The sequence below is a fragment of the Pezoporus occidentalis genome, unplaced genomic scaffold (assembly GCF_034315485.1).
Source record: "Pezoporus occidentalis ecotype Australia unplaced genomic scaffold, CSIRO_AGI_Poc_V1 ctg18, whole genome shotgun sequence".
NCBI classification, from domain to species: Eukaryota; Metazoa; Chordata; class Aves; order Psittaciformes; family Psittacidae; genus Pezoporus; species Pezoporus occidentalis.
Genome location: NW_026913640.1, coordinates 3,836,198 through 3,863,143, shown reverse-complemented (window position 1 = coordinate 3,863,143; position 26,946 = coordinate 3,836,198). Strand labels below are relative to the sequence as shown.

Here is a 26,946-nt window from a genome sequence, read left to right as displayed (position 1 = left end):
AGGGCTGGTGGCCTGATAGTGGTTGAGGCTCAGTGTTTTAGGGCGGGTGGGATTCTCCAGACTGACTTTTTCCTGTGGACTGAATGCTCTCTAGTGGTTGGAGTCTAATAGATGCATCCTTTGAACTGTGTCTTTTGCTTTAGTTGATGTACTCTGTAGCTGAAGTGTGAACTAAACAGTCATTCTTCTGATCATCCTTATTTAAACTTCAAAGGCACAATCTTGATCCAAATTCAAACACCAATGTATCTATAAATATGAACAGTTTTCTTGCTGTGTTTTTTTGCTAAGAGATCATGTTGTGTGTAATATATTTTTATTTTTTTTTACCTAAACCCATATTAAGTGTTCAGCTTAATTATTAAGGATTAGTGTTGTCATTGTAATGTTTGAAAAAAAAAAGGAACCTCATTCTCATCTTCTGTCCATCTCATTCTTGTGAGAGTGAGGGGAAATGGTCCTTGGAAAATCTTATAGAAAAGCTTTCTAGACTGTTTCTAGGATAGGGTGTTTTTTTTTTTTAACGGTTAGCTGTAAAGCTTTCTTGTGTTTATTATGACAGCTTTATAAATCAAATTCCAAAAGATAGGCCTAGATTATTAGATTGAAATATTACAGATTCACTTGAGGTTGTAAGCACTGTTTCTGGTGGTAGGTACTTCTGAATCTTTTGATTCAATGTAGTACTTAGGAATTTCCAGCTGTTGATTATTTGAATGTAAAAAGCATTTTAAAAAGACACTTTCTTGTGTGGTTCCATTCTGTTCATAATTGACTATTTGTTCCTTATAACCTGCTTGAATTTATTCTGTGTGAGACTTCTTCTTAAGAAGTCTTCTGGTGCTGAAAGTTAATCAAGGAAGGAGGAGCAATTTGGTTTATTGTTTTTTGCAAAAGATGTGATCTTTGTCAGTAGCAGATGACTGAGAAATTCACAAGCAATACAATGTAAACATATAATAATACTCTTTAAGAAAGCTGAAGTTGCCTGCTGCTTTCTCCCCCTTCTCCTGAAACCTGTTGCAGTATAAAGTACAAGTGTAAAATTCATTGTCCTTCTGAATAATCTTTTGACTTCCACAGCATGTCAGCCAGTTGCAGCTCTGTTTTTGTCAAGTTGAGTAATTTTGTTTGGAAAAGAAAAACTTTTGTTCCTTTCAGAAAAAGAATACTTTCTCAACCCTTTAAAGAAACATGAAGCATTTTAAAATTACTCCTTGACGTTTTCCAAGATGTTTTTGTAGATCATCTTCTTTTGGACTGTGAAATAGTGTCTGTTGTTGCTGCATATTTTGTAGTAATGAATAATGCTAGTAATTAAAAAAGATAATTATTTTAATTTTGAAAGTTTCATTGCAGTTGATTAAATAACTGTAACCTTTTTCTTTTCAGGATATATTTATGTTCATAACAAGGCAGCTTAAAGGTTTAGAAGATACAAAAAGCCCCCAGTTTAATCGGTATTTTTATTTGCTTGAGGTAAGCTTCATAAGTTGTTTCATAATAACTGTTAAATTATATTTTCAGCTTAATTGTGTATTTACTTCTTTTGTTTTTCTCTGTTCAACACAGAACATAGCTTGGGTCAAATCTTATAACATATGCTTTGAATTAGAAGACAGCAACGAGATTTTTACACAGTTGTACAGAACGCTGTTTTCAGTAATAAAGTAAGTATTGTCCCCCCCAGTTATAATGTTACTGCATGGTTGAGGTCAGGTGTTTCTAACCTTGGTGTTCAGTCTGTTGTGTTACTTGTAGCAGTCATGAGCTTAGTTTTGTAATTCAATTTAACTAAAGGTAGAAATTACAAACGTGACAAGCTGTCAGTTTTGCAAGTTTCAATTAAAAAAGACACACTGCAAGTAATCTTTTCTTCCAAAGAAACTTACTTTGCATTTATTTTATTCTGTTTAAATTGCATGATATAACATGCAATTACAGAGAATTTGGAGAATTATTATTATTGTAGAAACTTGAGTTAGTAAATAGTGGCACTGAAATGTACAGCTAAAGATTGTCCAGTCTGTCCCCCTTGCTCAGACCAGGTCAGCTAGAGCAGGTTGTCCAGGGCTGTAGCCAGCTGTGTTATGAGCATCTCCAAGGACAGATACTACTCCATGGCCTCTCTGGGCAACCTTCTAGTGCTCAATCACCCATATATTTAAAAAGTTTCTCTTTTTTTCTGTTTAAATGGTATGACCTGTATTTCACCTTGTGCCAATTGCCTCTTGTCCTGTTAGTGGAGAACTGTCTTGCCCCATCTTCTTTAGTCCCAACATCAGCTATTTAAACATAATGATAAGTTCCTCCCGAAGCCATCTCTGGTTGAAGCTAAGTGTCAGTGCTCTCAGCCTCACTGTGTATGAATGCTGCTTCAGTCCTTTAATCATATTTGTGACCTTTTGCTGGACTTACTCTAGGATGTTGAGTAAAGGGAAGGGATGTTATAATACTTTCTTTTCATGGTAGGGACAGATACAGTCCTCCTACTCTTTTGCTGCTGTAGTAAATGAAGAGGGTGTGAGATTCAAGAACATTTTGGAAAGTGGTATATGCAGCTGAAAAACAAGTATTTTGACCTCTAAGAAAATTTGTGATTTGATTATTATATTCCTTGTTGTTTGGCATCACCACAGGGAGTACACTGCATGGAGATTGTACTTTATATATACAGTACACTAAGAATTTTGTTTTTAATTTCAGCAACGGTCATAACCAAAAAGTACACATGCACATGGTTGATCTAATGAGCTCTATCATTTGTGAGGGAGATACTGTGTCGCAGGAACTTTTGGATACAGTGTTAGTTAATCTAGTGCCAGCACATAAGGTAAGACTTAATAGTGGCTTCACTTTTATTTTTTTCTGTATTTGTTATTTATTGGATGTATGTGTTCAGATATTCAAATTTCTTTGTGAGAATAGCTGTAGCAAATGTATTCCTATTACTTGGCTCTTTTTTAGTGAAAAAATGATTTTTAATAGTAACAATTCAGTAGTTTCATTGCTTTGATTTGCTTGCCATAAACCAAAGTATCAGTGGTCATAGTAATCTGAAAGCTTTAATGTCATATGAATTTATGCACTTTTATATATGGTCAATATCATCAGAACTTTTTATAAAAGATACATATATTCTTTGGAAAGTTTTTGATTATTGTAGTGCTGTATCAGCAGTTCAAACTAATGTGCTGCCCTAAGTGGGAGGGGAAGAAGTTTTGACTGCTGATTTGTAGTTGGCACAATTATATTTCAGAAATGCTGACTTGGTATTACTGAAAGCACATTGGAATGTTTTTGATCCAGCCATAGAACTAAGTTCAGAAGTGGAGGTGGCTGAAGACCCAAGTGATAATTGCTTTCCTTAATGAATAATGTCCTCTTAAACCCCCAAAACAGTGTCCAAAAGATGAACAGAGGAAAAACTTCAAGCTGTGCATGTGTTGTGACACTTAGATTTCCTTGCTGTTAAAACATTTGACTTCCTCATTGAGAAAACTAGCTGGATCCTACTGGAATCTTTTGGGCTGTGGTGTAGGAGAAGACTTGTAAGTTGTGTATGACAGAAAAAAGGATTTTGAAATTATCTAGGAAATGTTAGCTGGCTTTTGAACAGTTCTGGCTGTCATCTGACAGCTTTTTTTTTTTTTTTTTCAGTGCATTCAGGAAAGGGCTAACTTAACTTTTTAGAAATTACAGTAAGGTTCAGTGTGAGGTTTTTGCATTTTGGAATGCTTTTTTTTTTTCTCAACAGTAATGTATCTGAAGAAACAGTAAGGATTTCACCACAGGCTCTCAAAAGTTTATAGCAAACAGTGCAGTATAGTGTGCTTTAGCCCTAGCCATCAATTTCAGTAAATAAACAGCACATAAATTCTCTATTGAGAGTGAAAGATTAAATGCTTAGTATAGGTCAGTATTTTTTCCACTGGAAATGTTTTTAACTGTGTTCTTCAAGCATTCTAATACTTTTGTGCCAGGACCAGGAAGAGATTTGTGTTGCAAAAATTCAGATTTATGAAGTAAAGATTTGGGATGCAACAAGGAAAAGCAGACTACACAAAATAGTTTGTATTTTCTCCGTTGTTAACTGTCTTGTTTCATTGTGTTACCTGTGTTCAACTTGATTTGACTGTGCTGTTTTTGATTCATGTTACTGACTGAACATGTTAACAGACTAAGGTGTTTGGGGTTTTGCATTTTCTTCTCCTATTCAGACTGGCTGTTTGACTCTAAGGATCATAGAATCATAGAATAGTTAGGGTTGGAAAGGACCTTAAGATCATCTAGCTCCAACCCCCCTGCCATGGGCAGGAACACCTCCCGGTAAACCATGCCACCTAAGGCTCTGTCCAACCTGTCCTTGACCACCAGGGATGGAACATTCACAACCTCCCTGGGCAACCCATTCTAGTGCCTCACCACCCTCACAGTAAAGAGCTTCTTCCTTATATCCAGTCTAAACTTCCCCTGCTTAAGTTTTAACCCGTTACTCCTTGTCCTGTCACTACAGTCCCGAATGAAGAGTCCCTCCCCAGCATTCCTATAGGCCCCTTCAGATACTGGAAGGCTGCTATGAGGTCTCCACGCAGCCTTCTCTTCTCCAGGCTGAATAGCCCCAACTTTCTCAGCCTGTCTTCATACGGGAGGTGCTCCAGTCCCCTGATCATCCTTGTGACCCTCCTCTGGACTTGTTCCAACACTTCCATGTCCTTTTTATGTTGAGGACACCAGAACTGCACACAATACTCCAGGTGAGGTCTCACGAGCAGAGTAGAGGGGCAGGATCACCTCCTTCGACCTGCTGGTCACGCTCCTTTTGATGCAGCCCAGGATATGGTTGGCTTTCTGGGCTGCAAGCACACACTGAAGCCATCTCATGTTCATTTTCTCATCGACCAACACCCCAAGTCCTTCTCTGCAGGGCTGCTCTGAATCTCTTTTCTGCCCAACCTGTAGCTGTGCCTGGGATTGCTCCGACCCAGGTGTAGGACCTTGCACTTGGCATGGTTAAACTTCATGAGGTTGGCATCAGCCCACCTCACAAGCATATCAAGGTCCCTCTGGATGGCATTCCTTCCCTCCAGTGTATCAACTGAACCACACAGCTTGGTGTCATCAGCAAACTTGCTGAGGGCGCACTCAATCCCACTGTCCATGTCAGCGACAAAGGGTGCTAGCTTATCGCTTACTTCCTAACTGAAATAGTTACTTCAGGTGATATTCTGCATACTTTTACCTTTGTTTTATTTTTTTAACTATTTTCATACTAATAGGAGCTTCTGATAGTTTTGTTTCATCTCAATATTTTGTTTAATCTCAATATCATAGTGTTTATTTAAAATTTCAGAGCTTACATAGTCATCTAACCACTTTTTGTGGTTAGTGATATCATGTTGGAAAAGCGTAATGAATTCAGAGTGAGAATTTTTCCACTCATGTCCATTGAGCACTAAGCGACAAGGCGGTTAAGGATAAGGTCCACCATAAAGCAGAACCGTGTCTTAACTGACGTAACTGTTAAGCTGTACAGGTGAGGGAAATTCTAAAATTAACCTTGCTCAACAGAAATGGCATAATGACAAGAGCTGTTGTAATGGTGAGTAGGGAATCCTTATCTAGCCAGGGACCAAAAGAATACATTTGATGGTGTAGAAGAAGCATAGATCTGTTACTAGCTAAGATTTGAAAATGATCAGATTGAGAGATTGCTGTAGAAAGGACAGCTTTCTTTGTAGCAAGTGACATGGGCAAGCAGTGTATTTCTGATGCAGCCTGAATGAAGGCTGTGTGTCTGAAGGAATGTGGAGTGCCTTTGTGAATTGAATGACTATATTCTAGAGAATAGTGATAGAGCTATATAATTTTTGTTATATAATGAGCTGTATTGGCTAACACTGGGTGGAAAACTTGAGAAGTTTAATCTCTACAGTTTATCAGGGGGCAGTCTGTAAGTGTGTATTGGGAACAGAAGGTTCAAACAGCTTCTCTAGTTTTAGATCCTGGATGCTGAAGTCTGATAGCTGAAATTCATCATTAGATTGATGCACAAATTATATTATTATTATTATAGAGTTGTAGTAACTAGTTGAGCAATTTAGAGAAGGTTAATTCAAAGTTGTTATCTCTTAAAACCAAGATCAGTATTTTTCTGAAGAGGGATGCTGCATGTGGTCACTGAGTAGTCCTGAGTAGTAAGTCTAACAAGCAATGGTGTTATCAGAACAGCTACAATGACTCAGGCAAAAGGAGCATATACTGGGGACATGATGTACCATCAAACTTCTGTCTACCATGCCAATTTGTCATGCATCTCACTTGTCCAGAATAAAAGCCATATTGATGTAAACCTGAATGAAGGTGACTGATGCTAATAATGCAGGTACAGTAGAGTATGCGCAGGCTTGTTTGAGTAGTACTGCAGGTATCAGATAAATCAGTAAAACAATTAAGTTGACTGATTAATTTTTGTGATGTTCAGTTACTTTTTTTCCCTTTTGTGGTTTTTCTTTTCTTATGAATTCTACTAAAATTCATTTGATAGGATTATATTAACAGGGAATGAAATAAATATCTAGTGAACTAACCCCAGAAAAGACCAGAAGCAAAGGAGAGGTAATGAATATGAAAAGGCAAGAGAAATTAATAGCTTTCCTTTCACTTTTAATTCTTTTTAGATTATTAAACCTTTATGGTAGCACCTGTAAACAATTTTGTTTGTGCAGTGTGTTAAAAGGCAAAGTGTACTTTATTTCCTTGTGTTTCCCAGAGTATTCCATTTTCAGCCTCAGGAGTACACCGAGGAATCCCACGTAGTGTGTCCCACATGCTTTGCATGCTTATCTCTTCAAAAAAGTGATATTGACAATTGAATTCCAACTGTCTCTACCAGGAACTTACTTAATAATTAGAGCTATCTCTCTTGGCAACACTTCAGCTGAGCTTTTCCTTTATCAGCCATCCTTAGAAGCTGGTTTCCCTCCCCCAGTAGAACTAGAGAATCTGTTAGAACTATTTTGTCAAATCCTCCTGGGTACAAATCCTGGTGCTTTGCTGTTGCTAAAAAGAAAAAATTGAAAAACCTTTTCAAATGCCAAGAAAATAATATGTTAAATGTATGTTGTTCTGTTGATTGTTTTGGGGTTTGTTTGTTTGTTTTTCCCTTAAAGAGAATTTGTTCTGGATACAGACTCAATGTTTTATTTTACTACTAAATCTGTGAATTTAAGGACTGGCTTGATGCTAGCAAGCTATCCGTTCTGAAGGAAAAAATAAGGGACATACTTTTGTTTTCTGTTACCTTTTCATTTATTTATTTTAAAAGGCTGAGTACAAATTATTTCACTCAGTTTCTTTGAGTTGTGTTAAATTGGACATTGAGAGGCAACTAGAGAAAAGTAACTGAAAAGAATCAGTGGGTATGCATTTCCACCATGGCTAACCCCACTGTATTAGTACAACTGACTTGGCTCTCTGGCAAGCTGTCCTGGAGAACACTGTCTATAGATACATAAAAATATCTGTGCCATGCTTTCAGAGAGGCTGCCACTGCTTCTTGTCTCTGCAGTAGCAGTTTGCCAGTCATTTTTGAGAAGAACAGGTATGAAAAATGAGTTGGCGAAACTTAATATTTTACAGAAGTGTAAAAAGCTTTAAATGCTAACAATATATACACAAAAATTGTGGTAGGAATTGAGACAAAGGAGAGAATTGAGGGTTGACAAAGATGGTCTGTCTTCAAATATTATTTCTGGAGGCCTTCTAAGCATAAAAATTAATGTTAGTAATAGTAGTGTTCTCTCCTGTTTATTAACATTCTTGCAGAAGATTTGAGTTCTGCCATTTCATGGGTGGTTCTTTGATTTGTCCTTATCAATTGGTACTTATTTCTGCTTTTACCTTCAAAATGCAGTAATTACTAATGATTACTTTAAACGGTGTTGCCAGCTGATGGCTCGTTTCTACCCAATTCAGGACTCTTAAAAGCTTATCCCTGCTGGGTGCTTGTGGGCTCTTAGAGGCATCCTGATTAAGGTTATTGTCCCCATCATGAGGGCTTTCTTAAAGCATTAGAAGATCTTGAAATAATTTTTTTTTTTTTCTTCTACATGTATAGAAAGATTGAAGAGAAGATAATGGTAGAAGAGTTGAGATAAACACGGGAAGAAATTTGTTAAATTTGTTTATAAAATTTCTGCTTAAGGCAAAGTTTAAAGTTGTGGCTATTAAATTAGTCAGAAAGATAGGTTTGATGTTTTGTACAAGATCTTTGAACGTATTTGATAATGGTCTGGGTTGCTCCTGGCTTAATTTTGAGTAAGGCAGTGGCAATTTTTCTTGTTTCTTCTTTTCTGAAACGGGAAAAGGGAGAAGAAAACTTTCTTGTATACTTTTAAGACTACTTTGGTATTGTTATTTTCAGAAAGTTCAGGCTCTGGACATTTGAGGGCTTTGGCTATTGGCACAATTAAATGAAATACATAAGGCATGAAAAAAGCTAACTTGCCTTAGCAGGCTGTGATCAAGTGTGTATTTTTTACCTTTGCAGCTTCTTTAGATGGAAGGAAGTGTAATGTTAATATGTTACTCTGGGTTGCAAATGGGTACTTCTGGCATTTACCTTGAGAAACAGAGTTTTCAAATGAAGTGTGTGAGAGATACAAGCTGAAACTGTAATTAATGAGAATCAAAACAGATCTGCCTGTTGGATCTCTGCTGTGCTAGGTCTGCTGTTTGGACTTGTTTTATACTTAAATCAGATCTTCCTCATGATCTAGAGTTCACTTTTACCTGGGTAAAAATTATTTTCTTTATTTTGGTGGAGGTGAGCTGTGGGAGTCAAGAGGGATCAGAGCAAGAATTGCAAGTGGCATACATTCCTTGTTAGGGATTTTTGTGCCTTTTCCTGAATGGTCACAGTTCTAGCTAAATAACAGAAAACAAATTCTGCAGTCTTTTCTGGGACATGGAACAGCTGTACAAATTTGTAAAAAGGCTGCCAATGTTGACCCTTGCATCTTGATTAGATAAAGGGAAGAGGAAATTGCAGGATGTTAATTTTTTTTTATGTGAGCATTTGAGTATCTTTCTAGAATTGGAATTTATTCCCCTTCTGTAGTGGCTCTGGGTAAAATAGGTACTTCAGGTGTGAATATTTGTAGTCTTTTGACTTCAGTCACCTGACTTTGTTCTGTCTGTAAGCAAGTCAAAGGCTTCTGTTTTATGTTAACAGAAAATGTTAATCTGTTCCTACTGCTATCGAGAAGCCTATAGTTCCTGTACAGTTTTTGAAATTGCAGACAATACTCTCCATCTGTCTGCAAATCTCATCTTTTCCATTCAGATAGATACAAAGAACCAAGAATACACAGAAAAAAAAGTACCCTGGGTGTCCAATGTATCTTGTGTTTGTTTTTCATTATGCTGAAGGGAAGTTTTCTTCCTTTTATGTATGAGATGTTTTAAAAACAATTACAAACTGCCCGAACTGTTGTCTTGTAAATGGAATATGCTGAGTTTTTTAAATTGCAAAGACTAATAAAATTGGGAGAACTATATTTTTACAGAGATGTTTAGCTATTAAAAGACTATATGTATTTTTTATATTGAAGACTTTCCTTTCGTTCTTCTATGTGTTAATCAAGTCTGCAGTGAGTGTCACAAGGGCCGAGTTGCATTTTCTTCTGAATTTTTGAAAAATAATTGATTAGACATAATAAAATGGATGTAGCAACTGGAGCATGGAGAATATGTGCAGGGAAAGGAAGGAAACAATGACAGAGCGATAACCCAAATAGACAAATGGAGGGATAGGAATGGAGCGAATGCTGGGAAAGTGGTGTGGGTTTTTATTTCGGTTTGTTAGTTTTGTTGGTTTGTATTTTCTTTTCTGCTCATGAACTAAAATTCTGGGTATTTCTTTTTCTTTGCTATCTCAGTCAAAGAGCCTGAGTATCTTTGCAAGATACCATGGAGAAGCTGTGATGGTGGTTCAAAGGTGGCTGCTTGGTGCAAGGACAAAATCATACTTTCTACCACAGTCCTGTTCAGAGTCTTGCTTTTGTGGTGCCTGTAAATGCCTTGGTGTTGCTTTATATTGCTTTCCTGTTTTTCGGGGATGTTGATAAGGAGGAACAGTAAAATGTAGGACCTGACTTCACTGAGTTTCAGGCTTAGATAAATAACGGAGAATTAAAAGTAAGCCCCAATTTGCCTGGAAAGAATTTTCTCAGTAATATTAGTGGAGGCTACAAAGCTTTGTTTGGAGTAGGCTTTTTTTACTGTATTATCTTTACTATTGAAAGTATAAAAAGAGCGATTCCTTTAATGGACTTACCAGTACACATTAGCTTTAAATTGTTGTGTTTATTTTTAGGATTAATGTATGTGCTTAAAACTTCTTTTGCTTTTTTTCCCTTTCCCCTCCAGAATTTAAACAAGCAAGCCTACGATTTGGCAAAAGCTTTACTAAAGAGGACAGCACAAGCAATTGAACCATACATTACTAATGTAAGTGAAGACTGCAAACAAACATGGAAATCAATACATTTTTAACTGAGCTGTAATATAAAGTGAATGAATTGCATATAGTCAAATAGGGCTGCTCTTTGAGAGAATTGTTGTATTAATGAAGCACTGTAACCTATCTCTTTGAGTTTAATTCTTCGTGATACTGAAACTACTAAGCCTGTATTAATTTTGATTTCTGAAATGCAGTGGTTAGTTTACTTTCTGCTGCCTTGGGAGACCTTGCACTTCAGTCCTTAATGTGAATGGAAGACCAATGGTACTTACATGTATTGTTCTGAAAAAAAATACATAAACACACTGTTTCTATGGCAAAATTATTTTCGAATGAGATGAGACTATTTTAGAAGCTAAGAGAAGTGAAGATAGAGCAGAATTTTAATGCTGTTGTCACAGGAAAAGAAGAGGAAACAGAATCTAAGAAAAGATATTGAGGAAGAAAACCAGCAAGTGGATTGAGGATTGTAGCCAAGTTGAGACTAGATGTCATAGACATCACAAAAGGAGAGGGATGAGAGGAAGTAAAGATCAGACAGGTGGAAAGATCAGACAGGAGTATGTTCTAACTTAGGTTGCACAGTAGAAAAAAAAAATACTTTTTTTTTAGAAGTAATTAAGAGTTTTAGAAGTAGTTAAAGATTTAGCAGGTCTCATGGCAGTTATCCAAAACCTCAGGAGCTTGAAAACAATAGAAAATTTTCAATGCATTTTACTGCTTTCAGACTTCTAACACTTGTACTTGCAAAGTGGGTACCTTCTAAGACTTAAAAAAAAAATCTGTGAAAACTCTTCAAACCTGTTAGTTAAACCTGCCGTTTGGGAAGGTGTTGCTACATGGGAATGTGTTTAAAATGTTCTTCAGCTGTAAGATTAGATTACAAACTGGGTGACATTTTGTGGGTTTTAAAGAAGTCTGTACACTAAGAATTCCTCTATGGAAAATATGTACATGCAGTCTTCTGTTCTTCGTTTTCCACAAGTGGGAAATATTATGCTGTCTGGTGTCTTTGTTTTGAAAGTTGCTTGCTTTCTTAAAGTATATTAAAGGCACAGTAAGAATTTGTTTCTTAACCAAGAATATATGTATTCCAGGCAACACTGTATACAGAAGACAGTGTGGACTCTTTAACTTCTAATAAAATGCACATGTTATTTCTAGTAATTATTGCTAGAAACTGTTGACTTTTTTTTTCTTTTATATCACTTGTTGAGGTTCACTTTAAAACCTTAAAAAGTTTTAGCTTTCATGTTTTTAGTTTCTTTACTGATATGATTAACCTTGTCAGATACAAAGAGTCATGATGTTCATCTGTACCAAGTTTGGGGTTTGGAAACTGAAGTGCCATTTAAGTGTGTTCTGTTGCCTTTGTGGCAGGTGGAAATAGTTTCATTTGTTTAGCCATGCTTGTGTTTTGTCTTAACCCAAAGAGAAGAAAAACTTTCCGAATTATGTCCTCCCCATTATGAGTAAGAAGTAGTAAGTTCCTCCTTAGTTGCTTCTTACCCATCTATTATGAGAGGATATAGTTGAAATGAGTGTGGAATTAATATTTGATTTTAGAAAATATTTTCTTTAATGAGAAGTATAAAGTTTCTCTCATACCTGTCAAGTTCACCATGAAAGAATAATGGCTTTACAGCTGCATTATGCTGCTTGTAAATATAAATTTTGGAACAGCCACTTATTAATTCCTGTGCTTTTACTTACAGCTCCTTAACCTGTCAGCTGTGTAATATAGTAATTAGCCAGTTGTTTCAGCCCTGTTTTGACTAAATGCTGCAATACTTTTAAAGCGATTGTTCTCAGTAGTGAAATAACTCTAAATATAGTCACATTATAAAAAGACACGATGCACTGGAACTCCTCTAAAATTGTGTTTCTTACATTATTGTAGGCCTGCTCTGGTAAATGAAGCATTTTAACAAATGTACTTTCTAATGTACTTTACATAACATGTAATATTGAATACAAAACAACAATATCTTAAGATTTCTGTTACAGAATCCTGGTCTGTGCATGGTGAATTTATATGTAGGCAAGCATAGGATTTAGAAGAGTGTATATACACTTTGTTAGTGATGTATATACCCTGTTTTATTTTCCAGTTCTTCAATCAAGTCCTCATGCTTGGTAAAACATCCATTAGTGACCTGTCAGAGCATGTATTCGACTTAATTCTGGAATTGTACAATATTGACAGTCACCTCCTGCTTTCTGTTTTACCCCAGCTTGAATTCAAACTTAAGGTAAACACTTCTTGTCCTTCCTGTATATTTGAAACGTGTGTGCTTTGACTGTTAATGATTCTTATATATTTATTTTATTTATTTATTGGAAAGTTCATCAAATTATTTGATATATAAAATGAATACTAATATTTAAAACATATCTTTTCACTGTTTAAAGGAAAACTCATAAAAACACTCAAAGTAATTTAACTTCAGATGTATGAACCTACAGTGCTTGTATGCATATGTTTGGGTTCTGGTTGGCGTGGGGCTTTTTTTTTTTTTTTTTTTTCCTTGCTTCTTTCAAGCAGTAATTTGATTTTTTTGATGACTTGAGAATCTGGTTGTGTATTAATGGTTTTATCCTTTCATTCATATTTCCAAAAGAAGGATTCAGTTTACTGCTTTTTGTCTGATTCTTAAAAGTAGACCTTTGCAGCCTTTAATTTCTGTTCTTACAGATGGTGAACAATTATCATTCTCACTCCAATAAAAACAGTACTTCTGTAGCCAAAGCTGTTGTTATTCAAAAGATTTAATCTTAACTGCTGCCACATCCTTTATTCCCCCCCCCCCCCATCATAATTGAAGTAACCTTTCCATCTTTATGTCCATTTAAAAACTGCAGGTTCTTGAATTGTCTTCCTCCTCTTTCATTTTCTCTTGCATTCCACTCTTTCAAACATTTTGTATCCTATTTTACCAGTGGAATCAGAAAATTTAGTAGCCCGATGCTGTCAGCCTTTTTTCTTTCAACAACTGGTCTCTTCCTTCCACGGGGTGATTTCAGCGCTAAGCTAAGCGTTTCCATGTTTTCTTTGTACTGTTTAATTGACCACACCTTTTTTTTTTTTTTCTTTCTTTCTTTCTCCATTTTTGCTCTCTTCTTTGTTTAGTATACTCTTTGATGAGTATGTGTTGTTTTTGCTCCTTGATCCTTAGTTTAGTTTTCTCCTTGAGGCCTTGAGCCCTGAGGGTAAGGGTTCAGGTTTGGGGATTGTAAGATCCAGTTAAACAATGTTTCCAATAGACATGTATGTCTTTATAGTTACGTTCTTATTGCTCTTTCTCATCTTTGGTTGGTGTCTTGTTGAACAGGGTACAGTTTGTAGCTATTCTAAGACTGTGGTGTGGCTTCTGTTTGAATTATTTTGTTGCTTCAGGTGTGTGTTTTTGATTCCTTAAGTTGTAAGACAAATAATATATGTCTGTTTTGTCCTTTTGGCTGTCAAATGTAGTTTGACCTATCTTTTACAGGGGAAAAAATAACGCCTCCATTTGGAATAGGATAATCCTAGTTTAAATCTTGAAATACTAGAACAGGCTGCTCAGGGAAGCTGTGGATGCCCCATCCCTTCGAGTGATAAAGGCCAGGTGTTGGACGGGGCTTTGAGCAAGTGGTCTAGTGAAATGTGTCCCTGCCTGTGGTAGGGGGGTTGGAACTAGGTGATCTTTAAGGTCCTCCCTTCCAACCTAAACTATGTTATGGTTCTGAATGAGTTGAGAGGTCTGTAAGATCCTTCTATGGTTAAAAATAGTATCTTGAAGATGAATGTTCTGAAATGCTAATGAAATATGGTCAGCCTATGTTTATTCTGAAATCAACGCAAATTCATTCTTTATGCAGACCTGCCAGCGATGATCAAATACTTTCCACTCCAGTAATAGTCATGGCTTTATTCTAAACAGCAGCAGCTAGTGTCAAGCATTTTTAATTGCATGTTAGCATGTTAAGAAGAGAGTGTGAATTCAGTGAAACTGAGAGTGCTTATGGTAGGAGGCAACTAATGTTTTGCTGCTCTGAATGAAAAGAACCTGGACAGCTGTATCCCTGTTAGGTTTGGTGAAGCCTTGGATCAGTTGCCTGGTAAGGGAGAAAAAGACACTTGGCAGTCCAAGTGAAATAGTGGGCTGAGAGAGTAGGTGTTTTTTTTTTTTGAATAAAGGTCAGTTAATGATACAGTAGCCATGAACTTTATTGAGCTCTGTGTATCATTCAGAGCTTGACTAGATGATTTTGGCTTTTCTGGGTTTGGTACATAGCTTTTCATAGAATCATAGAATGATTTGAGGTGGAAGAGACCTTTATCTATCATCTAGTTCCAACCCCCCTGCATGGGCAGGGACACCTTCCACTAGATCAGGTTGCTCAAAGCCATGTCCAACATGGCCTTGAGCACTTCTAGGGATGGGGCAACCACAGCTTCTCCGGGCAACCTTGCCAGTGCCTCACCACCCTCAATGATTTTTTTACTGATGTCTAACCTCAGTCTACACTCTTCCAGTTTAAAGCCATTCCCCTTGTCCTGTCACTACATGCCCTTGTAAAAAGCCCCTCTCCAGCTTTCTTGCAGGCTTCCTTTAGGTATTGGAAGGCTGTTCTAAGGTCTCCTTGGTGTCTTCTCTTCTCCAGGGTGAAAAACCCCAGGTCTCAGCCTCTCTTCATAGGAGAGGTGTTCCAGCCCCCTGTTCATCTTTGTAGCCCTCTGTGAGATTATATCCAAGAGCTGTATCAGACAAAGGTGTGATTGTAAAAGTCAAATACTTTTCTGGGGCAAATACTCAAATAAAGCTTATGGGGTAGTGGGACAGTTACTGATTTCCTGGATCTCATATTGCTACTTTGCTGCTAAAGAGGTTTGTATTGCTCTTAAAGCAGATGAAGTTAAAGGAAAGCTGTGGCTGTTTCAACTGTGGAGTTGTCATTTTTGAGGAGTGAAGATGTATCCAAATGATCTCATCTGGAATGCTTTCAACATATTGAAGTTGGACATTTGATCTATGCTTTTCAAAGACAAATGGAGTAATTGCTCTCTTTTTCTGGGAACATGCATGTTCCTTATAATGGTTTCAAAAGCAGTAAATAAAAAAAAATATTTGGCCAGATGAAGTAGACTCATAGTAGACATATCCAAGCAAGATTCCAAGTGGTCTGGCTCAATTTAAAGTGGATGCTTTAAAAAAAACAAAACAATATCCAGGTCAAACTTGGCAAGTTCTGTGGGCCAGAACTCAGTACTTCTGATCATTTAAATGAAATTTAATTTAAAAGAAATTAATTAATTTCTTAAAGCATTTTTCTTTTGTTTGCTGTAGCTTGAGCCATTTTTATCCAAGAGCTGTTCTTTTTAAATTCTTTTGACATTGTCTGAAAAGTCTTTTTGCCAGTGGAGAATGACAAATGGTTACTTTCGTACAGATGTTAAATAACTATTATTATTTTCTTCTTTTTATTGGTCCTGTCATGTACAGAGCAGTGAAGGTCAGCTCAGTAGGGCACAGGACTTCAAAATAAATTGGGAAATAACAGTTCAGCCTTTGTATAAGAGAAGAATGATGTGATGTGGGGTTTACGAAAGCAAATATTGCAGAACTTCATTACTAACAACCAGAGAAAGATTTCTTCACTTTTTTGGGTTGTCATTTGGCAACAAAGTGGGAAGGTTCTAGCCAAACAAGAGAAGATAGGAATTCCTGGAAGAATGATAATGATTTGATAATAATATGTGATAAGACTTTGAAGGGTTGTCCTTGAGATACTCATATCTGTATGTTCTAATGGTATATATATTTTGCTTCCTGTTACTGAGCTCCTAAAGAAAAATATAATTTAGTTCATTTTTTCTATCTTCCTTTTCACTTGAGATGCATCAAGGAGACATGTTTTGGTCCTGAAGCCATGTGATTACTGATAAATCCATGTGGTTACTGATGAATCCTGTTTGTTGAATGGGATGAGTCTGTTTACACTGAGGGAAGCATTTCTGGTGATGCTTTTTCTACCCAACGTGAAATGCTCATTCACATCAATTAGTTGATTAATTAATTTCTGTCTGAGAACAGACTGAAATCTCAAGTCTGTTGGATGTACTCCTGTTCCGTGACTGCAAGGGCTGCCATGCTCATTTGCATAAATTCTAGTTAAAGTGAAGGGGAGGGAAATAGCCAAAAGGTGCTCTTGATCTTGATTGTTCTGATGTTGGGGACCTTCCCCTGTTCTTAGAGGATACTGAAAGGTCTTGGTATTCTTGACTTGTTCTTTCAGGGATTATTCTCATATTTCATCCTGACTTTAGGGTACTCTGTCTCACAGTGTAAGTGCTGGGCATTTCTCTGATAGTGATCCTGTTGCTCTAAACTCATTCTTCCTGGCATCACCAACTTTTCTACTAGCTGTATTCTGTATGTGAACCAGAATTTCCACATAATGTTGTACTTTTTTTTTGCTTTTAAACTCTTTGTGGCATATTTTGAAGATGAAGTGGTGTTTTTCTCCCAGCAATGAGGTGAGCAATCTTCAGAGCCTTCCAATTGGTTGGGCTGATAGGAGTTTGAGGGCATGAACAAACATTTGTGTGTCTGTGACTCATTACCTGACAGGATCCAGATTCTTGCTCTCCATCTTTCTGAACTTCTCTTGCACTATTTGTGGCAGTAAGCCTCTTGTTTTTTCTTTATGGGATCAGGGTCTTATGGAAGATTGTCTTTTTGAGTTTGAGGAAACATACAAGGATTTTCTTCTCAGTGACCAAATTTTTGACAATGTATAGAGGGATTAAGAAACACTTAGTATGGAAGTTGTGAGAGAGCATAGGTACCTCAGTAACGCTGTTGCACGTATTTACTGGTTTGTATCTAAACAATGTGGCCACCTAGTGTTCAAGCACCTTGCCATTAGGTGCAACCAGTGACCATGCGGTTCTGTCAGGATGCCAGGTGATTTTAACTGCTGTGAGAATTGTATGTGTTGGCTTGGCTGAAGAATGAAAGGTTACTGGCAGCAGTGGTGTTCTCTGAAATGTGCAGCTTTTGTGTGCTTTACTCCCTTAGGTGCTTTTTCTGTCCTGTGTATCGCAAGAATCTTTTTAGTATGTTTGGACAGAATTGAAATGAAGTCAGGTATGTGCTGCCGTCACAAACAAAAGAGGCCATACTAGTTATCCTTTTGGGTCTCTCTGAGATGGAGTTAATTTTCTTTGTAACATCCTGTATGGTACTGTACTTCATATGTGTGGCTAAAATGGAGTTATTGTCACACTAATGATTTGGCTGTTGCTGAATAGTGCTTCCATAGGTAAAGGCTTTCTCCCCCACCACAAGTAGGCTGAGTGAGGGCACGAGGTTGAAAGGTGACACGTGCTCACCAATAAAAGGTCAGGAAAATGTGGAGGAAGGGGGGTATGTTTGTGCTCATAATGTTTGTCTTCCCAAGCAAGCACTATACACTCTGAGACCCTGCTTTCTAAGAACTGATAGGGTGTAGTGAATGAATTCCTCTCTTTCCTTTACTTGTACATGCAGCTTTTCCTTTACCTATTAAATTGTTATTATCTTGATCCATGAACATCTTACTCTGCCTTCTATTTTCTCAAATTCCACTCTCTTCACAGGAGAGGAAGTGAGAGAGAGGCTGGGTGGATGTTTGACTTTTGGCTGGGGTCAACCCCTCACACCTTTATAGATTTTTGTAAAGAAAAAGCTCCTATGTTCTCATGAAGCAGAAAAGGAGTATTGTTAAACTGCAACTCTTGGAGAGCTGTGTCAAATCATGGTTGCTTCTAACTGGTAATTATTTTTTAACTGAATTTTGGAAAGGAATCTGGGGCCTTATCAGGAGAATGTACGCTGAAATTCATTTAGCTTAACCTCTTCTGTGAGGGTCAGTCATTTGTGTCTGACATTGGCATCTTAAGGTGATGTGTTTAGAGACCTAGTGTTGACACAGAATCATTACTGGTGCAGGAGGGAACAGAGGTAAGAATGTATTGTTGTGTAGGTCAGCTTGTAAAGGAAACTTGTATTCTTTCATTCAAATTTCATATTTGAATTTAAGAAATTTGTATTACTGAGAGTGAATACCATTTTATGTTTAGGTGAATTGAAAGCTCATGAATAGAGTATTTAGGAAATAGCCATAACAGGTTTTATATCTTTACCATCTGACTAAGACAATATAATGTAACGAATAAAATCAATAAAATGCTGACTTCTATTATTGTAGAACTGCCTTTCCTTTTGGATATTAGTTAAAATTCCTGGCAAGATTCTGGTCATGTGTGCACTTCTACTCTCAAATCCCCCCTGTATCCTCAGTGGTGCCTGTGCTTTTGGACTTGGTAGTGATAACGATCTGACCAACTTCAGCTGCTATTAGTGACCCTAGTGTGTAAGCAGAAGAGCAGCTGCCTGTGTGTTAGGAGCATGTATGGGAAACTGAAAATATTACTGAGAGGCTGCAGCAGCGATGTATTAATTTAATAAGAGGGACAGGTTGATTTTTTGTTACCTTCAGGAGTTCTGTATAAGAATGCTTCAACGAGACCAACATTTGGGCACAAACTTAGAAAGTTCCAAATTTTCTTCATCCATAGTCATAAATATTCATTGTTTTTACAAGCAGGACTAGAAATGTGGTAGGTTGTCTTATAGTTGGCTAATAAGTGAAAGCTTCTTCTATGGCCAGTTCATTATGGATATGGTATGGGTTTTGGTAGGGTTTTATTTGTTTTGTGTTGGGATTTGTTTGTTGGGGTTTTTTGTAACCTCTTTTTATCTTTTTTTTTCCTCTATTTCTGGCTGTGAAATCAAATAGTTGAATGTTTAGTGTGCTACTGACCCCTCCACCCCCCTTTTTCCCCACCTTCTGGTGTGTCTTGCTCTGGATCTCTATTGGTTACCTAGGGAAATTCAGAGATGCTTAGTGTTTAATATTTTGTTGGTTTAATAGGAGTTGATGGGATGTGAATAATGGAAACTAATATAGGCTTAAAAAAAAATGAAAATTCTTAACCATGAGGGCACAGAATGAGTCTCTGTAGTATAAAGGACACAAGCTGAAACTTATCAAGGAAAAGAAGTATAATTTATTGCAGATTAAGAGAAGGAGGTTCAAAATGGCTTTCAGTAACATCAACCTGAATTTTATTTGGAAATATTAGTCAAATAGTAATGGATTTACTTTTAGTGCTGTTAGTACGAACTTGTATTTGGAAGAATTAGTCTTTTGTAATGCAGTATGTCAGTGTTCAAGGCTTCTTCATCCTTAACTTGTCTCGCTCTGTTTAAAGATTTTGCAAATGCTTTTACTGTTTTTAGGGAGCTGAACTAAAAGGACATACTGGCAAACTTTTCAGCCCATTTATGGTATTGAGCCAGATAGGAGGAATAGTTGGTCTTTAAAGCTGTGATGTCATATTAGAGAGCTCTGTCAGCTACATTGTGCTGTTATTTCTTTTTTACATTAAAAAGGTGATGTTGAACTAATAAGAATGTCAGAAATAGTAGAAAAGAATATTTTAAACAGTCCTTGTCTTTATTACTAGAAAAATACTGAAATAATGAGGTGATTAATATCTAGTTATTACAAACTAATTTTAGCTACTCGCTTTTCAAAGAAGTGTTGCAGCCAGTTATCTTTCTTTTTAATAAGCAAAAGAAAAAAATTGGTGAGCAGCAAGTCCATGCTAATTGCACAAGCATTAGCACATATATCTGAAGTATGTATTAAGCTTCAAATGCTGTGTGTTGTGCCAAACCAAGTGTAATGCAAACCGGTGATAATGAAAATATACTGGGAAGTGCCTTGTTTTATTTCTGTTAGTGCTAATTTTAAATATGAAAGGGAGGTATCTGTTGTAACTCAGTATTTTTAGATGCAGGCTTAAATACAGGACCAGATCCTGTGCACCTCTGATCTTCTCTATAAATTGGTTTTCTGAATGCAGACAAATGTAGTGTTATTTTTGCGGGTTTATGTTGCGCTTGAATTTGTGTAAGCTTGTACAGGAACATATCGAATTTCCTGACAGAATCACTAATCTGTAAATGAGCATTAAAAAGATGTATGCACCTGTGTATTTTTCGTATTTTTTCACCAGGCTTTGTCCACATTAGGTTTTTTCCTCTACATTGTTTATAATTTTCTGCTGCTCTTATTGTTTTGTCTTCTTCCAGTAACAGCAAATGGTTTTTGTCTTGACATACATATTTCTACACAGGAAAAGTCTATTAATCTGTATTTTCATATTTCTAGAGGTGTAGAAGTATATTGGTGTAAAACCTGTACAAAACAGAATTCTGGCGGTTTTTGTTTTTGTTTTTTTTTTTGTAGTTTTTGTTGGCTTGAGTTGTTTTGTGTTTTTTTTTTTTAATCTGTGTGGGCAGATTTGGGGCTTTTGGTTGTGTGCTTCTGTTTTTTATTGGGGTTTTGGGGAGGGTTGTGGGTTTTTTTGGCACTGTTTGGTTTTATAATTTTACTTTTTAATTAAAAAAGATGTGTTCAATTTCTAGAGCAATGACAATGAAGAACGCCTGCAGGTTGTAAAGCTGCTAGCAAAAATGTTTGGGGCAAAGGATTCAGAGTTGGCTTCTCAAAACAAACCACTTTGGCAGTGCTACCTGGGGAGGTATGTGTTGGTTTAATTCCCTTCCTTAGGAGGAAGAAAACATTCAATGAAGTATAATTAAACTTTTAAAGTGATACAGCTAAGTGAGTTCCCTCCTGCTGCTTTATCTGAAATCTGACAGCTAATGCTAAAGCAATTATTTTACATAAATCTGCATCTGTGATTCTGCAAAGGAAACAATTACAAGTCATTCCTTTTTAGTTGTCTTTTTTCCCTCCCCAGTTATCTTTATTGCAATTGTCAAGCAAAAGGAATATTTTATTTCTTCACAAGTGAAACTGTTCAATAATATATTAATTCTAAAACAACATCAAATGACATTTGCAGTATCAGGTGATACTGCAACTGGTTTTGAGGCTTTTATGTACAGTATTTGTATACTGGTTTCAATTTTTTAATGGTAGGAGTGCCTTTAAGGAGGTTTCTAGTATTCGAATTTGTGCTGCAAGTATACTTAGTCTTGATTTTGAAATATTCTGCTAGTTTGTGCCAGAAAATACAGCTGGGTAGTGAGGAGAAACTTAAATATGGCTACGATGATGAAAATGTTTTTGATTTGAGTAAATGAGGATAAATTCTATACATTATTACAAATGCAATATTTTATAATTTAGCCTTCAATTGTATCAAAACCAGAGTCCTCAAAGAACTGCTACTTTTGAAAGTACAGAAACTTGATTGATAAACTCTTGAAAACATTTCATGTCATTAAAAAAAAAACACAGGTCTAACTGGGCCTAAAAGAAAATGCTTCACTGTATTATAATGTGAAGTAATGTGAAGACTCTGTTGTTCCTAATTACTGTTTTCAACTAGTTATGAATCACATACATGTGTTTACTTTTTCCCCGGGATTTTAACTAAGTTATAATAGCCATGTCATTAAAGGAACATTTCTTAAAATCTGTGAAGTTCGAAAACATAACTGCTTTTTTGCTAAAACAGTTATTTCTTAAAAACTCTTTATTCGATAAATAAGCATTTCAACAGCAATGTTGTTCTAAAATCTAATTTTCAATTTGTTTAAACCCAAGCATTTTGAGGATAGGTTGAAAATGCATTGAATTTTTCAAAATGAGAGTTACAAAAATCTCTTAACATCAATCATTTTGTTATAAAATGACTTGCATCAAAATTAAGTATGAGAAAATGCTGGCTTTCAAGCATCAAACCTAATTCATTCTTTCAAAAGGAAGTACTACAGAGGTTGAAGTGATCCATCTCTACCAGGCTAGATGCCTGTTTGATGTCTGTCATGCAGTTTATAGTGAAGACAAACATCACAAGCTTATAAAAGTTTTAGCTGCTGATACATGGTTCATGGTCAATTAATATAGATCATTACAGAAAAAATACTTAATGACAGACATCTTTGTCATAAATAGTTGTTATCTGCCTGGGGATTTTTCATTTGTACCAGGAGAGAATATTTCTCTTCATGTTTGGAACATGAATTATGAGTACAGATAAAAAATGAGTACAGAAATCTTTTCTTAAGCTAAAGACAGTCTACTTAATACTGTGAAATCAGAGATGTTTTACAGAATATAACTGCATGGGAAGCATAAAAATATTTTTGGAGGTATGTAAAATTGTGTGGAAATAAACTAATTGCCCCGGTAGAAGCATTGGTATTTTTGTTGTTGTTGTAATGCATTGTCTTGTTTCTGAATAGGTTTAATGATATCCATGTACCTATTCGTCTTGAATGTGTGAAATTTGCAAGTCACTGTCTTATGAACCATCCTGATCTAGCAAAAGACTTAACAGGTACCAGATTTATTATAACATTAAAACAGAATTTTAAGTCTCCTGGAAAAGTCAGGCAGGTTAGTTGTAATCCTAAGTAATGTCAGATGTAGTGGAGGATGTAATTGAGGTTCAAGTTCTAAGTCACAGAGTCCCTGCCTTAGTGCTGCCTCTTGGGCTGAGGGAGTTATACATAAAGAATGCCTTAACCAAAGAGATCACTCTCTCAGAGCAGTTGCATTCACAACCACTGTTGAAAGTAAACACTATGGGATCAGACAAAGACAGCCTGGCTAACCTAATGGTCATGGCATTTATTAATTAGGGTGCAGAGTGGAGATCTCAGTTCCACAAAGCCATGTAAATGTGTAAATATTATGCAGTGATGGTTTAAAACATGACAAACAGTCCTGGTAACTGTGATCACAGCCATTGGTTCCTTCTCCTTCAGGTGAAAAACAGCCTGTAATTCAAGACGTCTGTAGAAAGGAACTGGTGTAGATAAAACATTTAGTAGTTGTTGTTCCTGATGTCTTCATGAAAAAAGTGTAATTAAAGAAAATTGTATGGTTTGTTTTTTTTCCCCCTCAAAGTGCATATGAAGTCAATAAACTCCTACTTCTTATAATTTTTGGAGGTAATATCTTTGTTTAGTTGGTCTAAGCAGGGAATCTACAGGGCTGTTAATTGAATGGGACTGCTCTCCTGCTTGCTGAATGTTTGTCAAGTTAAAACAGAAACACAGGTGGGCTCGAGTCATCCCGTAGTTATTGGTATTGTTAAGCCAGCTTAAAAGAAATTTCTAGGCTTTCCAGAATGGAAATGGCAGAGATGTTTCTTCTTTAATTATCAGAATTGTATTTTCAAGGATTTTTTTTTTCTTTTTTGTACATTGCTGAAAGACTTTGTGCCCCCTCTAATGGTATCCTCTGGGAAATGTAATTTTGCTTGCCCCTCCTCTCTCTCCCCACAGTGCTTGTCAAAGAAAAAATTGTTGAAAAAGTTCTTCTCTAATTCACTCCTCTTTCAGACCAGAATTGTTTTGTGCAATGGCTTAGTTCTTCACTTGGTTTTAATTTATTATGTACCCCTGTGTAACACATAATTTAAAAAAAAAAAAAAGAGTTGTATTTGGATTTCAAATTTCATAACCTCTATGAGTGCAAAGCTTTATTTCTTGATGTGCACTCTTGACACTTGTGCTGATTACCAGAAATGTTAATGGCCAGTATTTCAGATAAGACTTGAAAATTTTCACTGGTCATTGAGCAGTAATAAGAGAACAATAACCTCTGGTTATTGCATTCAGAGTAAACTTTGAATTTCCAGTGTTTCTTAATGTACTCAGTGTTTCACTGATGTATGCAGAGTACAGTGATCTTAACTTCTATATGTGTTTTCTTACCTGATAATGCTTCTATAACCTAAAATAGGTACTTCTAGAAAGATAAATGAACTTTGCCATTTTATTTGTCAGCTTTCTAAAAGGATGATAGCTGACATTCTTGACACTTAAGCAGAAGTCTTAAAATGTGGATAGTATGAGATTATTGATGCTACAAAATAAGTAGCAGTGGACCAAAATATTCTAGAAAAATAGTTTTAAGATAAATAAGCTAAAACATGTCTAAGTAAGCATTATACCTTGGTCAAAGAGCATGCTTTTTAAGTATGTCTCTTGATTTGTCCCTGTTTACAGTGCTTACGCAGCTCATACTGTAAAGTGTTTCTGGAGTATGTGAGCTAGATTCCTTGTGAATAGTATAGAAGTTGTGGTCAGGAGTGCAGCTAATGTGCTTCAGCAGCCAAAGGGGATGGAGTATGCAGGAAAAGAGTAGTCTCTAGCCTAAAGACTTCAAAATGTATCCAGTGTGGTTATCAGGTTCTCAGCACTGTCTGTTCTACTTTACAGATCCAATTCTGTTTGGCTGTTATAGTCGACAATGTAGGCATAGCTTAATTATTGTAAGAAATAATAAAAATTAAAGTAAAAATGTAATGCCAGAACTCATATTTCTATGATGCCAGAAATACAAAAATTTGATATTCTAATATAAGGTTTTACTGGTATTTCTCTTAGAGACAATTATTGGTTTCTTACTGTCAGTGCTCAAACCAGTAGAAGGTCATGTTTTCTGCTTCTGTCAGTTGGGTGCTGTCTAGCATAAGAAAAGTAGCTAAAATTGTGTACTTACTTACTTTTTTTTCCCCCAGAATATCTTAAAGTAAGGTCACATGACCCTGAAGAGGCCATAAGACATGATGTTATAGTCTCTATAGTTACTGCTGCTAAAAAAGATCTTTTGCTTGTCAATGATCATCTACTTAATTTTGTCAGAGAACGAACACTGGACAAGCGGGTAAGACATAAGTAGTCCTGATCATGGATGCATGTTATATTTCTAGACTGTAATTCAGCTTTTTAAAAAACAGGATTTCTAAAAAATGCTGAACTAATTTGAAAATGATGAATTAAAACCAGTATTATGCAAAAAATTTTGAAGCAGTCTATTTAATAAGGCATCTTTTGCCTGTTACTCAAATGCCACATTTTTCATTGTGCTGCATTTTCATTGAAGATAGTATGTTATAAAAAAATAGGCTAAAGCACAAAAATACTGTTCCAGTTGTGTAGTTGTTTGTTTTTTTTTTTTTTCCAATAAAATGAAATCCTTATAAAACATTCTAACATTTTTCTTAACAAATTTCATAAGCAGGTTTCAAAATGTATTGTAAATTACTAATGAAAAATGTTCCCCCATCAGAGCTAACTAGTTTACCTTCCTTTAATTGGATCACTGTGAGACTGACAAATCAGTGTAGTGGCTTTCAAATTTGAGTAGTCTTGAAATCTAATTTAAGTATGTTTGGTTATTTGGTAAAATTTTTTGAGGGTTTGCTACTAATGGTAAAGCTGCTGGCGCAAATCTTTAGAATTAACATTATCGCCTGTTTTTTTTCAATTGCTGGCATGCTTTCTGCTGTTGCACTGGTAATACAATCACAAATATTCAGTGTAGCCTGTGAGAAAGGGCATTGGCTTGAATTTGTAACAATTCTGAATTCAAGATACTTGCACAGTAATTACTGATGTTGAAAGGTTTAGCACAGTAGATTTAATGCAATATATGTCCTGTTGAGAAAGTGTTGCACTTAGAACTCAGTTTAATGACTTGTAAATGAGATTATTTTGGTGTAGAATACTGCCTACCAGGAAATTCTGCAGTCTGAGCTTTGAACTGCTAAACTGGGTACTATTTCTTTTTCTCAAGTGGAGAGTGAGGAAGGAAGCTATGATGGGACTTGCACAGATATACAAGAAGTATTCATTGCAATCAGAAGCAGGAAAAGAAGCTGCAAAACAAATATCATGGATCAAAGATAAACTTCTGCATATATATTATCAAAACAGTATTGATGACCGGTAAGTCAGTCATGAGCTAGGTGATTCTGTTGATAAGTGTGTAACTTTTCAGATTTGTTTTTCCTTTGTGCTTAAGTGCTGGCAAGAAGGAGACTTGGTGATACATGTTTTGATCCAGTGCGTAGTGTAATCTTACATGGTTGCAGCCAAATGTTGTCTTGTGTTGTTTTCTTCTTCTTTTTTACCTTAAAAGGCTAAAGTTATTCTAAAGGGTGAGATAGGTCAGGATATTTCAATACTTACAGCTGTATTTCATTGCTTGAGTAAAGGAGATTTTTGTTTGTATTTAAGTAGCTTGCTAATTTTTATGCTAAAATGCAGTAATTGAAATCGCTTTAACAATCTTGCTTTAGATTTGCATGTTGTTATACGATTTAAAGGTAAGCCTAATAAATGTAGTTAAGGCATATCCCTTTGCAGAAGGTTTGTTTTTCTGTACTATAATAGCCATGAATTAGAGCTTTGTCCTGGATTTGTGGTGAAAGCAGTGCTTCTGTCATACCAGCTATAGCCTTGTCTATAGTTGTTCGTATTGAAAAACAGATAGATGCGTATGAGCACCTAATCCCTCTTGACTAATCAAGGCAGTCTTGGTGGCGCTGGAAATGA

General features: G+C 36.1%; 1 protein-coding gene across 1 annotated transcript in view; it reads left to right on the top strand.

Annotated features, from left to right (window-relative positions):
• PDS5B (PDS5 cohesin associated factor B) overlaps positions 1-26,946 on the top strand; it is a 108,722-nt gene that overhangs the window by 30,009 nt on the left and 51,767 nt on the right. The window contains exons 4-12 of the mRNA XM_062615062.1: positions 1,393-1,479; positions 1,573-1,670; positions 2,707-2,833; positions 10,432-10,512; positions 12,637-12,777; positions 21,049-21,164; positions 22,840-22,934; positions 25,128-25,273; positions 26,186-26,337. Of these exons, the coding sequence (XP_062471046.1) occupies positions 1,393-1,479; positions 1,573-1,670; positions 2,707-2,833; positions 10,432-10,512; positions 12,637-12,777; positions 21,049-21,164; positions 22,840-22,934; positions 25,128-25,273; positions 26,186-26,337 (1,043 nt within the window). The remainder of the gene's footprint in view (positions 1-1,392; positions 1,480-1,572; positions 1,671-2,706; positions 2,834-10,431; positions 10,513-12,636; positions 12,778-21,048; positions 21,165-22,839; positions 22,935-25,127; positions 25,274-26,185; positions 26,338-26,946) is intronic.